The 15,774-nt window shown below is 41.4% G+C and overlaps 1 protein-coding gene and 1 long non-coding RNA gene across 5 annotated transcripts in view; one reads left to right on the forward strand and one right to left on the reverse strand.

The window, feature by feature from the left end:
• Nucleotides 1-790, reverse strand: part of LOC113242263 (uncharacterized) — a 92,441-nt gene extending 91,651 nt beyond the window's left edge. The window contains exon 1 of one of the 2 annotated variants that reach the window (XR_007188401.2): nucleotides 288-790. This is a non-coding gene — a long non-coding RNA (uncharacterized LOC113242263). The remainder of the gene's footprint in view (nucleotides 1-287) is intronic. The other variant, XR_003311845.4, reaches the window with a different exon arrangement.
• SCML1 (Scm polycomb group protein like 1) lies at nucleotides 609-14,483 on the forward strand. 3 transcript variants are annotated; one of them, XM_026480245.4, is made up of 8 exons: nucleotides 609-865; nucleotides 4,692-4,840; nucleotides 6,025-6,105; nucleotides 6,594-6,671; nucleotides 10,064-10,168; nucleotides 10,566-11,106; nucleotides 11,284-11,435; nucleotides 12,838-14,483. In XM_026480245.4, the coding sequence occupies exons 2-8, from the start codon at nucleotides 4,811-4,813 to the stop codon at nucleotides 12,970-12,972; spliced, it is 1,122 nt and encodes a 373-aa protein (XP_026336030.1). In that variant the 5' UTR covers nucleotides 609-865; nucleotides 4,692-4,810; the 3' UTR covers nucleotides 12,973-14,483. The 3 variants fall into 3 exon arrangements, with proteins under 3 accessions (XP_026336030.1, XP_057166288.1, XP_048069786.1); XM_048213829.2 differs by having other exon boundaries at nucleotides 634-865; nucleotides 6,597-6,671; XM_057310305.1 differs by lacking the exon at nucleotides 6,025-6,105 and having other exon boundaries at nucleotides 631-865.
• The last annotated feature ends 1,291 nt before the right edge of the window (nucleotides 14,484-15,774 follow it).

Here is a 15,774-nt window from a genome sequence, read left to right on the forward strand (position 1 = left end):
GCCGTTACCTGACTTGCCCAAAGCTATGGAGGGACTATATGTTGAGGCTGGGGTTAACCCCAGTAAATCTGGCTCCAGGGTCTGTGCTACCTCTCCATGAGGTAAAAACTTTTTAAAAATAACTTTCCCCGTTTGTACCAAACCTCCATAACTAAGGCCCCATCCCCTCTCCTTCGAATATTCCAGCAACGACGCGCACACTTAGGATAGAGCCAAAGCCGACATCTGTGACGGGAGGGCGAGAGACAGAATCACATTTAAAAAAACAAAATTTTCAAAAAACCAACCAATGACAGTGGGGAGGCCACGCGCCCAGCTGCCTCACCCCGCCGAGCCTTCTCCACGAAGCATCTCCGGCGCTGGAAGTATCGCGTGCGCGTGCGCTGGCGCCCCTGCGCAGCCGCAGAAACACCTCTCAGCTTCGGAGGCTCGCTCCTACGGTCTAGTGCCGGCTCCCAATCCCACCAGCTTTTGCGAGCGGAAATCTGAACTCAAACGCCCAGCTACAGACGCTCGGAGGCGGGCACTGCCGGCTGCGCAATGGGAAGCAAAGCCCCTCCCCTCAGCTGTCTCCCTAGCAACGTTCCTTTCCCCAACCATTGCGCAGGCGCCTGCCGGATTGGTTAAGAACCGCGTGTACGGGAAGAAGAGTGCCGCGTGCTCTCTGGTGCGCGCGTAGTTCCGGAGCTTCCGGGGTCCTCGAGGTGGGCGTGTCACGTGGTCGGACCCGACTTCCGATGGGAGGACCGTTTGAGAGGCTATAGAGTTAACGGTTTTGGCCGTTGACGCTCCGGAAGGCTGGCTGCTACTAATGGGGTACCGTGCCCTCCGGAGGCCGGTGTGGCAGGTCCTGATGACAGAACAGGTCTGTTTAGCGGCACTTTTTCCTCCCCTTGAACTTTCTTGCCTCTCGGGTGGGCGCGAGAAACCTTTGAGATACGGTTTGGCTTAACGGTTGGGGAGCTCCGGGGCGGAGCGGGGGGCGGGGCGGGCAGGATTTGCAGTGAGGGAAGAAAATGGACTTGGTTTTCGGGATCGCGCAGAGGGGTGGTTCAGGGTGGTTCTCGCCGCATGTCCCGGGATACCAGCAGCTATGAGCTTTTGAGATTTGGCCGCTTTTTGGGTACTTTGTGCTGACTTTGGGACAAGTAAATCCTCTCACATCCTTTCTCTTCCTTAGCGAAGGCGGGTGGGGGCGAGGAACTACCAAGACTCTGAGACTTTCTATAGAATTTTGAGTTTAAAGAATTGATGAACTAGCGAGTTGATTCGTTAAAACATTTTTTTGAGATTAAAACGTTGAGTTAGAGCCTTTGTTGGTAACCTCGTTTGATCAGTGACAGTGCAGTCTTCTGGTTTATTGTAAATACATAGACGCGAGGCGAAAGAAAATAAAGGCACGATTGTTTGATAACTTGGTTAGAGATCGCTTCCTTCCTTCTTTCCTCTATCTGGCTCTCCCCAAATTAGGACTGCTCTAGGGTTTTAAACTACTTTAATATTTACAAATAGTGATTTTACAAGCGGTTTTTCTTCACGGTGTTTTATAGAAACCGGGCATGGGCTCGATTCAGTGCTGGACGATGGGATAGGTTTGGGCGGCATTATCTTCCATCGGGCAACTTTGTGGTCGCTTAAGTTTGATACGGACAGAAGAGTCTGACAGGATTTTTAGAAAACAATTGTTACAGTGTCTTGACCCAATTTTGTTTAAAAAAAAATTGTATGTTGTAATCTGCCTTGTTTTTGCTATGTATTTTTGGCAGTGGTTTTCGGGTGAAACGCTGTTTTCATCCTTCACATTTTCTATTAATTGATGAGATAAGTGAATGCTTTGCAACCTTGGAAACTGAATCTTCAAATGACTTTTGAAAAATGCCTTTGAAATGCCTTTAAAGTCTAAAAAAAAAGTCTTTTAAAAAACCAGATGGCTTCTTGTTCTTACGTTATCAAGAGTTTAGCTTTTCTATCGTAAAGTACAAATGAGCTTCATTTTAAAAACTCATTTTGCAGGATTTTGAGTTTAATGAATTATATTAATAATTCTGCATAATCCAGTCATGGTTGGGCTCTAAGAAATTGTTGCAGAAACTTTATCTTACACGAAGAAGGGAAAGGAACTAAAATTGATGCTGTGCCTGCTGTGAACCAGACATGATGATACTCAGTGCTTAACTGTGTCATTTGGTCTTACACAGCCCTGTGAAGTAGATATTATTCCAACTTTACAAGTTAAGAAATTGAGGCACAGAGAGATTAAATACCTGCTTGAAGCAAAAGAGCAAATTTTGCAATTTGGATTTGGATTCGAGTATTTTTTAAAGCCCAGCTCTTTGCATTATGTCCTTATTTAAAATTTGTTTACAAGAAATAGTTACTATAACTGCAGTATACAGGTGCAATGTGAACGAAAATTACATGTTTTGACCCTGAGTATTTATTGTCTGTGTGCTCCATGACAAATAGTTCTGATGTTATGAATACCCAAATAACGAAATAACAGTTTCGAACAGTGGGTGCCTTTGCTATGCCGGCCATAATTTTAAGCACTTGACGTGTATTAATTCATTTAATCCTCATAACTCCGTGTGAGGTCTGTACTGTTATCGCCATATTACAGATTAAAAAAAAAAAGCACGGAGAAGTCACACAATTAGTAAGCAGAGGAGCTGGGACCTAAAACCGAGGTATTCTGGCACCAAGCTTAAGGTCTATATGTTGTTTGATATTTCCCTTTGTGTAACGATTACCTTAAAAGCATTACTGTGTGAGTGTTCTGGTACTTTGGGGAAAGAAGTGTCACTTTCAGATGGGATGACTTAGCACCTTTGCTTTGTGGAGATGGAACTTGAGTTGAGTTTTGAAGTTGAATAGGTTCTCCTAGGTGGAGCACCAGCAGGGTATTGTGGGTAGAGGTCATGACAGGAGTGAGAGGTTCAAAGAGTGCAAGATTGGTGACTTGTAAATTTGCCACAGAGGTAGAAATGTCTGGAGTCTAGTGGTGGACTCAATGAATGCTGCATCTGTGTCTAACTACAGCCAAGTTTTGGCTGCAGTGTAATTAATCCAGTAGAGAATTGTCTGATTTTAAGAGTCTATAACGGTGGTGGCAAACTTTGTCTATAAAAGGCCAGAGAATAAATATTTTAGGCTTAGAGCAAGGGGACACGTGGTAAGAGGTGATCTCCTTGAGGGGTGTAGAGGCTCCTGACTGTGTAAGGACCTTGTAGGCCATTGTGGGAGTTTGGGTTTTATTTTGTTATTGTTAGAGAAGGGATTCCAGGTGATTTTAATAATGAATAAGTAAAGCCCATAGACTCTGGAGCCAGACTACACCACTTACTAGCTATGATACCTGGATAAATCATTTAAACTCGCTTAGCCTCAATTTTCTCTTAAGAAAAGTGGGGATAATAACAGAGCCTGCCCCATAGGGTTGTCAGGAATACGAAATGAGTTAACACATCAAGTGCTTAGAACATTGCCTGGCACAGAGTCGGCTGTAAAATCTGTTAGGTATTATTATCTGTACCTTGTGGTATATTCCAAATTTTCTATAGTGAAACATACATAATGAAAAATTACACATATAAAATATAAAACAAAATTGTTAGAAGTACAATGAGATTATAGGAAATCCTCTTAGAGTTGGGAAATTTGAATTCAACATTTTCATTCCTTGAGAGTTCAAGTAGAGGTGCAAGACTGCTCCGCAGTGTGCTTTGTCAGATACCTGTGAAATGAGGACTGCTTCCATAAATCATGGCCTGTCTGCAAGGTAGAAAATGAGGAAGTTGTGAGAGTGACTACAGTATATCTAAAGGTATTGGTTTGGAAAGACTTATTCCACTATTGATTATTTTTGCCTGTTTTTGAGCTTTAAATCAAGTTTATCATACAGTATGTTCTCTTTTGTGTCTGACTTCTACTCACCTTTATGGTTGTGAGATTCATCCTCATATGTAGCAATAGTTGGTTCATTCTCGTTGCTGTGTAGGCTTTCTTTGTATGAAAACACAACAGTTTAATTATTCATTATTAGTCTTATAATCAGAATTAAACAATCAGTTTAAAAAATAAAAATTGAAGTTACACCTCAAATTGGAGGGTTTTTTTTTTTTTTAGAGAGAGAGAGCATAAGTGGGGAGGGGTAGAGGGAAAAGAGAGGAAGATAATCTTTTTTTTTTTAATTTGAAGATTTATTTATCTGAGGGAAAGAAAAAGAGAGAGTCAGCACGAGCAGGAGGAGAGGCGAAGGGTGAGAAACCCAAGTTGACACAGGGTTCCACCCCACAACCCTAAGATCATGACCTGAGCTTGAAACCAAGAGTCCGATGCTCAACTGACTGAGCCACCCAGGTGCCCCTGGGCTCCTTTCAAAAAGCAGTTAGGAATTGTGTTCTCTTGTTCATTCGTTTCCAGCATTTACTCTGTAGCCTTTCAGTTGTGAAGCATTCACTTCACGATTTGGAATTTGTGCGTGATCTTGATTCTTATTCCTAGGTGTGGCAACAGAGCTTTTCAATTTTCAAAGGTTTATTCTAAATCACTAATGGAAGAGTTACTGTTTTGTCACTCTCTAAAATTCAGCCAGGACTCCAATTGAGTTTGAGTTGGCGTTCTGAGAACATATCCCTATTAAGTTGATTATGGTAATGTGTGAAGTAACTTTTTTGTGTGTTGCTTTTCAGGAGTAGGTGGTTTACCAGCCCTAGGTGACCAAGCAGTTTCACAAATAAACCCTCCAGCAAGTTTAAATATAATTAGGCCCAACTGCGAGGAAGTGGAGTGCTGCTGTTGCACAAAAAAGATGTCTAGCGGCTCCAGTGAAGTTGATGTGGTTTGTATTTCAAATTGAAAATCTGTCTTTGTTCTTTTCATTGTGCTCTGTTTCTTTTCTAAATCGAATTTAATTTCATTCAGTGAAATGCAGAAATAACAACTTCATGAGTTTTGACAGTGATCTATAAAGCTGCGACAAACATTCATGTGCAAGTTTTTTGTGAACAGATACTAGCATTTCTTTTGGGTTAATACTCAGGAGCTGAATTGCTAGCTCACAGGGTTAATGTAACTTCATGAAAATCTCGCCAAACAGTCTTTCAAAATGGTTGTGCTGTTATACAATTCTGTCACATTCTGCCATGTTTCTTGATTCCTGAAGGTGAGTAAAAATATAGTTATTAAACTATATATAATTTGGCTTAACAGAAAAAGCATTTCTTTACTTAAGTAAGGATGTGGGTATTAATGCCACCTAAGTGCTATGGGCAATTATCTTAACTTCTGTCAGCCCCAGTATCTTTTCATCTTTGGACATAATGTTACTGCCTATTGAGAATTGCTTTCTGACATAAATATGTGAAAGCATTTTGAAAAGCATAAGGCACTATACACGGTATATTTTTATAAGAACTAATCTATAGCCCATCCCATATTTTGGTTATGCATTTTGAAACAAAGACTTCATAGCTTCTATCTGTCTTTATTTTAACATTATTCCTATAGTTTATAATTCATTCTTAGAATACTGTTATTAAATGAAATTTAATGGTTATTTATTGTATATTTGTTTATACCCTGTCCTATTCCAAACAAATGTTTTAAGGTGATTAATTTATCAAGAGAAATAGGTGCTTAAATGTTTCCTATTTTGTCCACAGAGTGGCACTGTTGGATTATTTAAAAATCAAAAGCCATGTAACCTGGTTCTTTTCTCCTGGTTAGAAATACTTGCTTTTACAGCAGTTCTGGTGCCAGGTTACTAGACTAGTCTTTCTACCCTGAGTTACACAAGAGGTTAAGCTCAATAGAAAATGATATCTTAAGTGTAGTTGGGATAATGAGAAAACAGTTTTGCAAGTACATCTTTTCATGTAGTCATAGTATTTACAGTGGACAAAGGTCCTTTGATAACCACCAATAGGCTTTTGGAGCTTCTTAAAAGTGAAATTGAAGTCCTCAATTTTTCTTTCAGTTCTATCTTTCATCTTTCCTTTTAATTTGTTAATACATCTTCCTTAGATAAGAACACGAATACCTGCTTATGATGATGATAACACTGTTCTTTATGCATATGAACCAAACACTGCATATGTCAATAATGTAAGTAATATTAATTGCCATTTGCCAAATATATTAACACTTAACCATTTTAAAGAAAAAGGTTTAAATTCTTCATATACTGTAGTTTCTCTAAACTCAAACTCAAAAAATATTGGCCTCTCCTGAATTTGTTTGCTTCCTTTCAGTAGACAGTGAGCACTTAACCATTTTACTTCCCTTTGCCTTAGCTAGTAGGAAGTTCAGAGCAGTTTATACTCATTTTCAGTACAAAACTCGAAACCCAGGTCCCTCTGATACAATAAAGTCTTATTTCCTCTCTTAATTAGCAGTTCTCATTTGCATTCTCGTATTAATGTGAGTTTTTATTTTATTTTGTCTCTGCTTTAGATTAAGACTTCTGAATCCTTTTGAAAAGTTGGTGACAAATAAAAACAATTTAAATAAATGTAAAGTGTTTTTTTCCTCCTAGTGTTCAATTTGGCTCTTATAAAAGTAAAGCATTAACTACTTAACTTTTAAAATATTAGCAGGAAAGCGTGATGTCTGACACATCCTATAACGAAGAACAACAAAAAACAGTTACGGACATCCTCACTCATTGTCAGGTACAAAAGTTGGGTCTCTCAAAGGTAGTTTTCTTTTCTTTTTTTTTTTTTTTTTAAGATTGTATTTACTTGTCAGACAGAGAGAGAGCACAAGCAGGGGGAGCAACAGAGGGAGAAGCAGGCTCCCCGCTGAGCAGGGAACCCGATGCCGATGCCGGGCTCAATCCTAGGACCCTGGGATCATGACCTGAGCCAAAGGCAGATGCTTACCTGACAGGCTCCCTCAAGTGTAGTTTTCTGAAATACTAAGTTAAAATTCTTCATCTCGTGTAAAGTATACAATTAATTGAAATTTTGCTGTATCAAATTTTACTTAGGATTATCCCCTCATTGTGGTGACTGTTAACAATTTCTAGTTAGAATAGCCTCTCCAGGTGAAAATTTTAAAACACCAATATGTACAGGGGCGCCTGGGTGGCACAGCAGTTAAGCATCTGCCTTCGGCTCGGGGCGTGATCCCGGCGTTCTGGGATCGAGCCCCACATCAGGCTCCTCCGCTATGAGCCTGCTTCTTCCTCTCTCACTCCCCCTGCTTGTGTTCCCTCTCTCGCTGGCTGTCTCTATCTCTGTCAAATAAATAAATAAAATCTTTTAAAAAAAAACACCAATATGTACATTTTATAGCTTTGTTTTAAAAGCCATTAACTGACGAAGTGTATGTTATGTTGCTCAATATTGAATTAATTTCCCCTTCAAAATCTTTAAAGGAAATTGTCTGATACAGAAAAAAAATTAGTATGTGCCTAAATGCATTGTTGAGATATCTCAATTGAAAAAATGGCAGCATGCCATTGTTTTTTAAAGAGTATATCTTATGTAGTTTTGAGGGGATTTTGTAAAAGTTAGCATGTTGGTAGAGATTGATGGGTATAATTATCAAGGATTTTGTGAGCTGTATCCTCTAGAGGTAATGAGAGCTCATTTTTTAAAAAGTAGCTGTTAACATACAAAGTTTGTTGGATTAAAATGAGCTACCGTGCCTAAGTAAAGAGCGTTTCGGTGAGTCTTTATCACTATTATTGAGAACAGAAGTGGACTGCTTCAAGGGAACATATCAGATCTTTGGGGAAGGATGTACGGGGGGGGGGTGGGGGGGTTCTGATTTCCAGCAGGGCCGTTCCCAGCCCGCCTCACGTAAGCACCCATGACGCCCCAGGCTGCCACTGCTCTGCCAGGGCCTTCTTTCTGAGCGATGGTGCAAGATGTGGGGGGCTGGAACGGGGAGGAGGAGAAATGCCCAGGGTCCCAAGTCACAGCCCTGAAACGGACCATCAGGGATCCTCCCCGTTTCTCCCAGTGTGCTAGCTCTCTCCTTTCTTCAACCCCTTCCCTTACCAGTCTAGCCCAGTTGCTGCACACTTCCATCTTTTCTTTTTCTGTCCCTGCCCAGCATCCTCTTTAGGAAGACCCCAGCCCTACGCAGGCTGGGAAGCAGAGGGGGCACCTGCTGGGACCCATCCACTGTTCCATGGCCCTTCGACAGCGCTCTGGTTGACTCCCTCTCCGTCCCCCACAAGCTCTGGACAGCCGGCCTTCACTTCTTACTTCAGGGAGGCCAGAGAGGGGGGTGGGCCCGGGCCCCTGAGGCCAAAATCCCTCCAAGTCCCAATTCCTCTTCCCACAGCCAGCCACTAGCCTGGGATCTGTCCTTCAGGCGGCTCCCTCTATAAGGCTAAGGCCAGCACTGCTTTCGGCCTCTGAGCCTCTTCCCCTGTGCCAGGACACCTCCATTCGTCAGTGGCCACCTCCTGCACCTTCCGCTCTGCTTCCGTGTCCATCACTCTCCGCATCCCCTCCCACAGCTTAACCACACCTCTGCTTTGGGCCTCCCACCCTCTTTCTGTCATGCCTTCTCTCTCCTTCCCTTAAAAACCCAGCTCTTTGAACATCATTTATGTTCACTGTCTAAGCATCTGACTTCCTGTGTTCTATTTGGGTGTTTTTGAATCTACTGTCCCTTCTGCCCTCTCTGCCCTTCCATGCATCTTACCTAGTGAACACCATCTCGTCTTTTAATCCTCAACGTAGACCTCTCCTCTGAAAAGCCTGCCACGACTGCCAGCCGGGGTTAGGTCTTGCTCTTCTGTGCGCACTTAGCCTCCCATTCTTGCCTGTGTCGTAGCCATCAGAGTCATAACAGTGATATGAATATTAGTGGATGATTGAGCGCGACTGGACCAGTCGTCTTGTAGTGGTGTTGTTAGGATGGTAGTAGTAACATCATACCACAGCGCCTCACTTTGTCCTCAAGAGAACTCTGAGAGGACTTCTCATCTCGATTCTATACATGAGGAAATTGAGGCACAGATAAGTTAAGTGACTCGCCCAAGGTCACACAGCTGGTAAGCAGCAGAACGCTAGTCTTTGCACCCAAGTGTGTTCCCCTAGAGCCTGCACTATTTACCTCAGTGCTGTGGGCCAGTGGGTCTCACTTGATCATGCACCAGAACCACCTGGAGGGCTTGTGAAAGCAGATGGCTGCCCCCACTGTCAGAGTTCCCAATTCAGCAAGTGTGGGGTGGGAGACGGTACAATTCCGACAAGCCAGTGGGAGAGGAGACGTTGATGCTACTGGTCTGAGACCGTGCTTTGAAAACCGCTGCTCCGGGCTGCTCCTCACCCTCCTGAAATCCTCTCTCTCCGGCTAACATGGCGGTTCCTTAGGGCAGGATCTGGTGGTTTTCTTGTTTTCTTGTTTTTTCTTTCTGTCCATATTCCCAGCACCTAGCAAAGCAGTTCTGAGAGGTAGTAAGTAGGCCCTCAATAATGTTTGTTTGAATGAATGAATAAGGAAGTGGTTCTGGCCTCCTGTTGAAGTGTATTTTCGACCTGAATGAAATTTCTGTGTGTTTGAAGAATTCTCAGGTTTTTTTAGTCACATACCTGGTTGGCCGATAGGGGACATGTACTCGAAGGTTTTGTAAGGTTAATTGTTGATTGCCTGATTTTGAAACACTTTGAAGCCAAAAGTCACACCTGTTGTATTTGGCTCACTATTCTTTCCAGCGTAGCATGCTCGCTGCCTGTGAATTCACACCATGGTTATATGGAAAGAGGCTCTTTGGCCTTTTAGCAGATTTGAAGGTTTCTTTCCTAAAATAGCACCTTCCTTGATATAAAATGACTCCATCATAAATGTGGTGGCTTATGAGAATGGTGATACATTTACTTTCCGGTATTAAAGCTTCTTAAAATGCCTGTATGGCCTGGAGTAGTTGGGTAGGAGGTTGGGGCTCCTTGTCTCAGCCAGCTCGGCTCTCTGTCACCAAAACCAGACCTCTGGTTCTGATACCTTGAGAACTTTTCTTTGTTTCTAGCAGTCAAAAATTGGCTCATTGGTATTTTTATGTTACTTTTGAAATAGAAACTATTAATAGCTCGTATTATAATAGGTGATCTATGATGCTATTCAAAACCTGGATAAGAAATTTGATGTCATTCATGGAAAAGTTTCAAAAATCCACCGTTTTCGTGCGAAATCACTGTGGCAGAATCGCGTGAGTGTTAACAAAAATATTTTCACAACTGTAATAGATCTCTCATTTCTAAAGATGCCAATGAGTTAGAAATGAGAAAGAACTATTAACTATGAGATTAGCAAGGCCAAATTGATTCTTGGTGTAGCAGCAGATGGGAGACTAAAACTTGTTGGGGAAATGCTTAAGTTTAGGTTTGAAAATGTATGATAATGAATATTTTTATGCTTAAAACCACAATGTATAAAATTCAGTTAAAATGTAGGGTTGAAGAAGAACAAAAATCATATAATCGAAATAGAGCATTAATCTTTAGTAATATAAAGCAGTGTTACCTGAAAAATAAATTTATATTTACTACTTATTTCCTTTTTTTACTCACTGACAGTTGGTTTATGCTGGATTTGTGTCATTTCAGAAGCCACTTGGATATGCCTACAAAAATTATAATTATCTGCTTTCCAGAAAGTTAAGATTCCAGAAAATGAGGAAAAAGGAGCCTCCTTCTTCATTCTCTTACCCTGAAAGTTATAGCCCAACTATGCCAGTGGAAAGGCCAACAAATGATTCCCCGAGCTACCCTGTAGGAACACCCTACCATTCAGAGGAGGGGTCCCCAGAACGGGATCCAGAGTCACCCCTCCAGGAGCAGGAGCCGAATCTGAGCCAGAGTCCGACACTTCCCTCCATGTATTCTTCACATTCATATCAGCCATATTTCACACCTGATGATCCAGTGCAGGGCTCCTCTTCCATGCCCTGCTATTCCAGCCCAGGGGCCCACAGCACCCACAATATCTTCTCACCTACTCGAGCTTCTACAGCAGGCCCTGGATCCATGCTGGGTCAAGGTGAACCCAGTCCGGCACGTAACCCTGAGATGATGACTTATCCAACTCTAATGGAAAATAAAAGCCTCGGTCATACTGGCTCATCGCTTTGTATCCCGCCCAACTTTGGTGAGTATGAAATGACGCATATTACAAATAGCACTATTTAACCTATAATCACAAGTAGCACTATTTGACCTATAATCCTCAACATCCTTGATGCAAGACAATTTCTCCCTACCTAACATCTCTTCTTTCAGGATAATGATCAGGTCAAGTTTCATTTGTCTTTTTCTCCCATTGAAGCTACAAGTTCACCAATTGGAACTGACCCAGGTATCCTAAAACAAAGATTCTCTGATGACCCTTCAACCTGGTCCGTGGATGAAGTGATCCAGTTTCTGAAACATACAGATCCTCAGACACTCACCCCCATCGCTGACCTTTTCAGGCAACATGTAATGTATATTTTGATCTGATTTTCCTGCCATAATGCTTTTTTCTTTCTTTTTTTTAAAAAGTAAGCTCTATACCCAGTGCAGGGCTTGAACTCACAACCCCAGGATCAAGAGTTGCATGCTATAGGACTGAGCCAGCCAGGTGCCCTTGCCATAATGCTGTTGAATGACCTCTGTGCAGGCCGTTCAGTTGGGTACTGATTAGTCTGGATGGTGGGGGAACCCTAGCAACTGATTTTCCATATGTGAGAAAGGTTACTTTGCCCAAAGTTAGATCCTTAAATGGTAGAGACTGGATTTAAATAGGAACAATGTGACAGGGCGTCCTCCTTGTTATGATGCCCAGTGAATCCAGCAGCTGATTCCATTTGGCTCAGTTCTGTTAACCTTATATGGTTATTTAAGATTTGGGATGCTGATATCCTCATGCCATTTACAAAGTAACATCATGGGTTAAATTTTTGTAAGTTCTAATTTTTATTGTACTTAGTAGAAAAAGTATAGAAGGTGCCTGACAAAGGCAGTACTATAAGGGGTTTCAGGTCTTTTCAGACAGTACAGTTTTATTTTTTAAACCAGAACTTGTAAAAACCAAGTAATATGTTTCAGCAACATCAGTCTGTTAGTAAAGAAGTTGAGGAGGATGCCTTGTGACTATCGAGTCATGTTTTTATAGTGTTTCCTAATGAATAAAGTTAGTGGCCACATATTTGATGTACCCTTTTCGATATGGCAAGAAAGTAGTTTTTAGCATCTAATTAACTTCAAACAACTGATTAGCTTGCAACAGCCAGACAACACTGGATAGCACATGTACATTTCACATGGATGCTAACATCCTTATGTTCCAAGCTGTTCTAAGAAAATTAATGGCTATCTGAAATTCATGTCTACCATTCATAGTTTTTACTCTTTGTCATAGATAGGCAGTATTTTATTCAATACAATATTTATAGGTAGGTAGTTTGCTGCTTAGGACATTTTTAAGATTTTAGGTTAGGGGTACCTTGGTGGCTCCATCAGTTAAGTGTCTGCTTTTGGCTCAGGTCATTATCCTCGGGTCCTGGGATCAAGCCCCACGTCGGGCTCTCCTTCTCGCGCTCCCTCCGCCCCTCCCCCACTTCATGTGCGCCCTCTCTCTTTCTCAAATATAAAATATTTTTTAAAAAGATATTCGGTTAAATTTTCTTCTTAAAATTCAAAGTAAATTTACAAATGATCAAACCATGCTTCACTGTACAAATTATACTTTTAGTAGTTTTCATCCAGCAGGTGTATACTCAGAATATACATCTGTAATGAGCTGCTCTCTTATTGGTATTACGTGTTCTTATATATGAAGACATGACCGTTCTGATAGAATACGAACACAGTAACTACTGTCACGTCCTTCTCTCTGTAGGACATTGACGGGAAGGCTCTGCTGCTACTCAAGAGTGACATGATGATGAAGTACATGGGGCTGAAGCTGGGGACAGCCGTGAAGTTGTGCCACTACATTGACAGGCTTAAAGAAGAAAAATTCTTTAACAATTGAAAACACGTTGGTGTAGATTTAGCTTGGAATTCATTCAGGGGAGACCAGTGCCATTTTGGTGTAAAATCATTTTTCTGCCCTTAAAAGTTTTTGTTGTGTAGAAGGTTCTTCTAAAACTATGTTCTATCCAGAATTACAGAACTACGTTACAGTCTGGTCTACTATTTTAGAAGCCATTTAACATCTTATTACTGGCATATTCAGATTGGGGGTTTGTTCTTTGTATCTTTTAATTATTTTCATTGTATAGTTTACAAATGTACTTCATACAGGAAACAGAAACACCTCTAATTTCTGTTCCTCTTTATCTGTAGAACCAAAACAGCTGAATCCCAAAGAGAAAATATCAGGGACTGACAAGTTCTCTATAAATCCATGGGTTTTCCTCAAGAAACCTTAAAGATGCAACTATAGATAGCATCTTTCTAAAATATTTTATGTTTGTTACTGCAAGGTTCTGTTCATGTTCTACCAGCTTCCCAAAAGGGAAAGCCATATAAATTATTTTCCTTTCTATTGTTATTTCTATATATGTTGTATTTGTTCTATTTAAAGAAAAAAAAGGCAACCTATAAGCTTCCGTAAAGTATTCTTACCAGTTTTTAGATAAATTCTTAGATAGAATGGTCATTTTATGGAAGAAATACTTAGTTTAAAACATACATGTTTTGCTTAAGCTTGGACATTTCGCTAGGCATTCACTGCTCACATCTCTATAAAGATGCCTATGTCCAAATTTTTGAAAGATATAGATTTTATTATCTGTGTTCATAACAATACTGTTTCATATTTATATTTTATTCTGTATCTGAAGTATACACACAAGTAAATCTTTTCTTTTTGAATTTAAGAATAGCACTTTGCACTTCACAGAGGAAAGATGAACTATAGTGACATGTTTTTATTCTGTTAAAAATACATCATTTGCGTCACTAGTACCTCTCAGCCGACTCTAGGTCTTCAATACGGGGAAGCTCTCTGTCGGGTGCGGTGTTTCTAGTTCATTTGCTTTCTGAGCCATTTAGCCTACTAAACTTTGGAAGATACGTTAGTTCTGATTTGTCATTTTGGACTTTATTTTAAAAATTAGAACTTTCCAGTGAAACCTGTTCATTTTTTTGTTATTTATTACCTTGTTTTATTGTATAACATTTGATGTAGTATTTATAAACTGTGAGAATTGGTGCTAAGTGTATTAGCCATTTGTTATAAATGCCAATAAAATGTTCACCAGGGGCAAAAACGTGCATTTTCCTTTTCAAAAACCAAGTGTACTTTATAAACAAATGCAATTCTTTACTGGGCATATGTGATTTAAAAGGTGCTTTTATTTATGTTATTCATTTATGTTATTTCTTGTAAGACAAGATTCTAATTTAAACCTGGTCTTTTATCAAATTGTTTGTGTGAAGATGCTGTGCCCAGTTGAACAGTCCTCAGGTGTTTGTATGAATACTATGTTTTACAGTTTTCAGATTTTAAAATATAATAAAGTTTTAAAACCACAATAATGTCAAAGCCTCAGATTTGATTTTATTTGCTTTCACTGCATGACATTAATGTACGAATTTATTCGAGTTGATAAAGAAGCGCTCTACTAAGTTTGTGGTTTTCTACATCCAGATAGTTGAGTATTAACACTTGCCCTCGTTCTGCAGATAAGCAGATCACTAGCAGCAAAGGGCTGATCTCTTGTAGGGCCTTAAACGAGACCCAGGGGAGCAGTCCGAAGTTCCATCAGTGAGCTTTGTGCTCAAAACTTGTTGCTCGCAAACGTACTGATGACGCGAGCGCGCTAGGAAAGGCCAGTGCCCCCACGTATCTCGTGCCCCCCCCCCCCCCCCCGAGTTCCCACGTCTGGCTGGCAGTTCTGGCTGCTCTTTTACCACTGGGGGCCAGGAGTCCTACTGCCTTTCTGCTTTCAGCTCTCCCAGCTTACAGGGTGGAAAAGCCTTAGAGGCTCAGGATTGGGGTTGCATCGCTTCCAGTATCTGACCCCTTGCCCCTCTCCCCTACGCCAGGAGCTTCTGCTCCATGCCTCTGAACCCACAAACTCCTCCCGCTGCAACAGCGTGTCTGGTACTTCATTCAGAGACGACAGGGGCCTCACTAGGCTCCAGGGCTGATGCTCTAGTGGCTGGAACAGGGCTGTCGCTTTGCTTGTCTGGGACTTGGATGATTCAGAAGCACTTGTTCTTTACTGTCTGGTTTGTCAACTTTTAGTCCAGACATAGCATTCCATGTTAGGCTCTTGTGAACCATCCAGGCCTTTAAAATGATCTTTCCTCTGGTTTTGCCTCTTAGTCGATCCTTCCAACAGCAGCTGGTGGAATTCTGCAAGCTGACCTCGACAGCCCTCTGGGCACATCGAGCATTTGCTTTTGTCTCTGCATGATTTCTGATCGTTGCAACGTCTTAAGAGTGTGCGTTCCAGAGTAGGACTTCCTAAGGCCCTCTGTAAGCACGAAAAAGCCAAGCCCTTCTGTAATATGATTAGAAATTAAAAACTAAACCTCATGCCTAGGAGCAATGTAGCTGGGAGGAAAAGCACTGCTTTTCAAGCTACGTAAGGGATTTCATTCACAGCTGGCTGAGTAAATGAAGTACGTTTGAAATTCCGGGGCTGTTTGTACAGTGAGATGTTGGGACTCGCTTGTATTTCTCCGTCCTCTGAGGCTGATTCAGGGAACGAGGGAGGGCTCTCGGGCATGGAGGATGTGCCGCCCAGGGCCCACGTTCAGAATGCACGGCAGACATTCTTTCCTTTCCCTCCCGTTTCCCCGATTTTGTCCTGAAGGTTGG

Source organism: Ursus arctos, chromosome X, assembly GCF_023065955.2.
Source record: "Ursus arctos isolate Adak ecotype North America chromosome X, UrsArc2.0, whole genome shotgun sequence".
NCBI classification, from domain to species: domain Eukaryota; kingdom Metazoa; phylum Chordata; class Mammalia; order Carnivora; family Ursidae; genus Ursus; species Ursus arctos.

Excerpts from the sequence above, each read along its gene's own strand:
- SCML1 (XM_026480245.4), top strand. The coding sequence starts at position 4,811 with ATGTCTAGCGGCTCCAGTGAAGTTGATGTG. Across the intron at positions 11,107-11,283 it reads TTGTATCCCGCCCAACTTTG|CTACAAGTTCACCAATTGGA; the intron begins GTGAGTATGAAA and ends CTCCCATTGAAG. Across the intron at positions 11,436-12,837 it reads CTGACCTTTTCAGGCAACAT|GACATTGACGGGAAGGCTCT; the intron begins GTAATGTATATT and ends TTCTCTCTGTAG.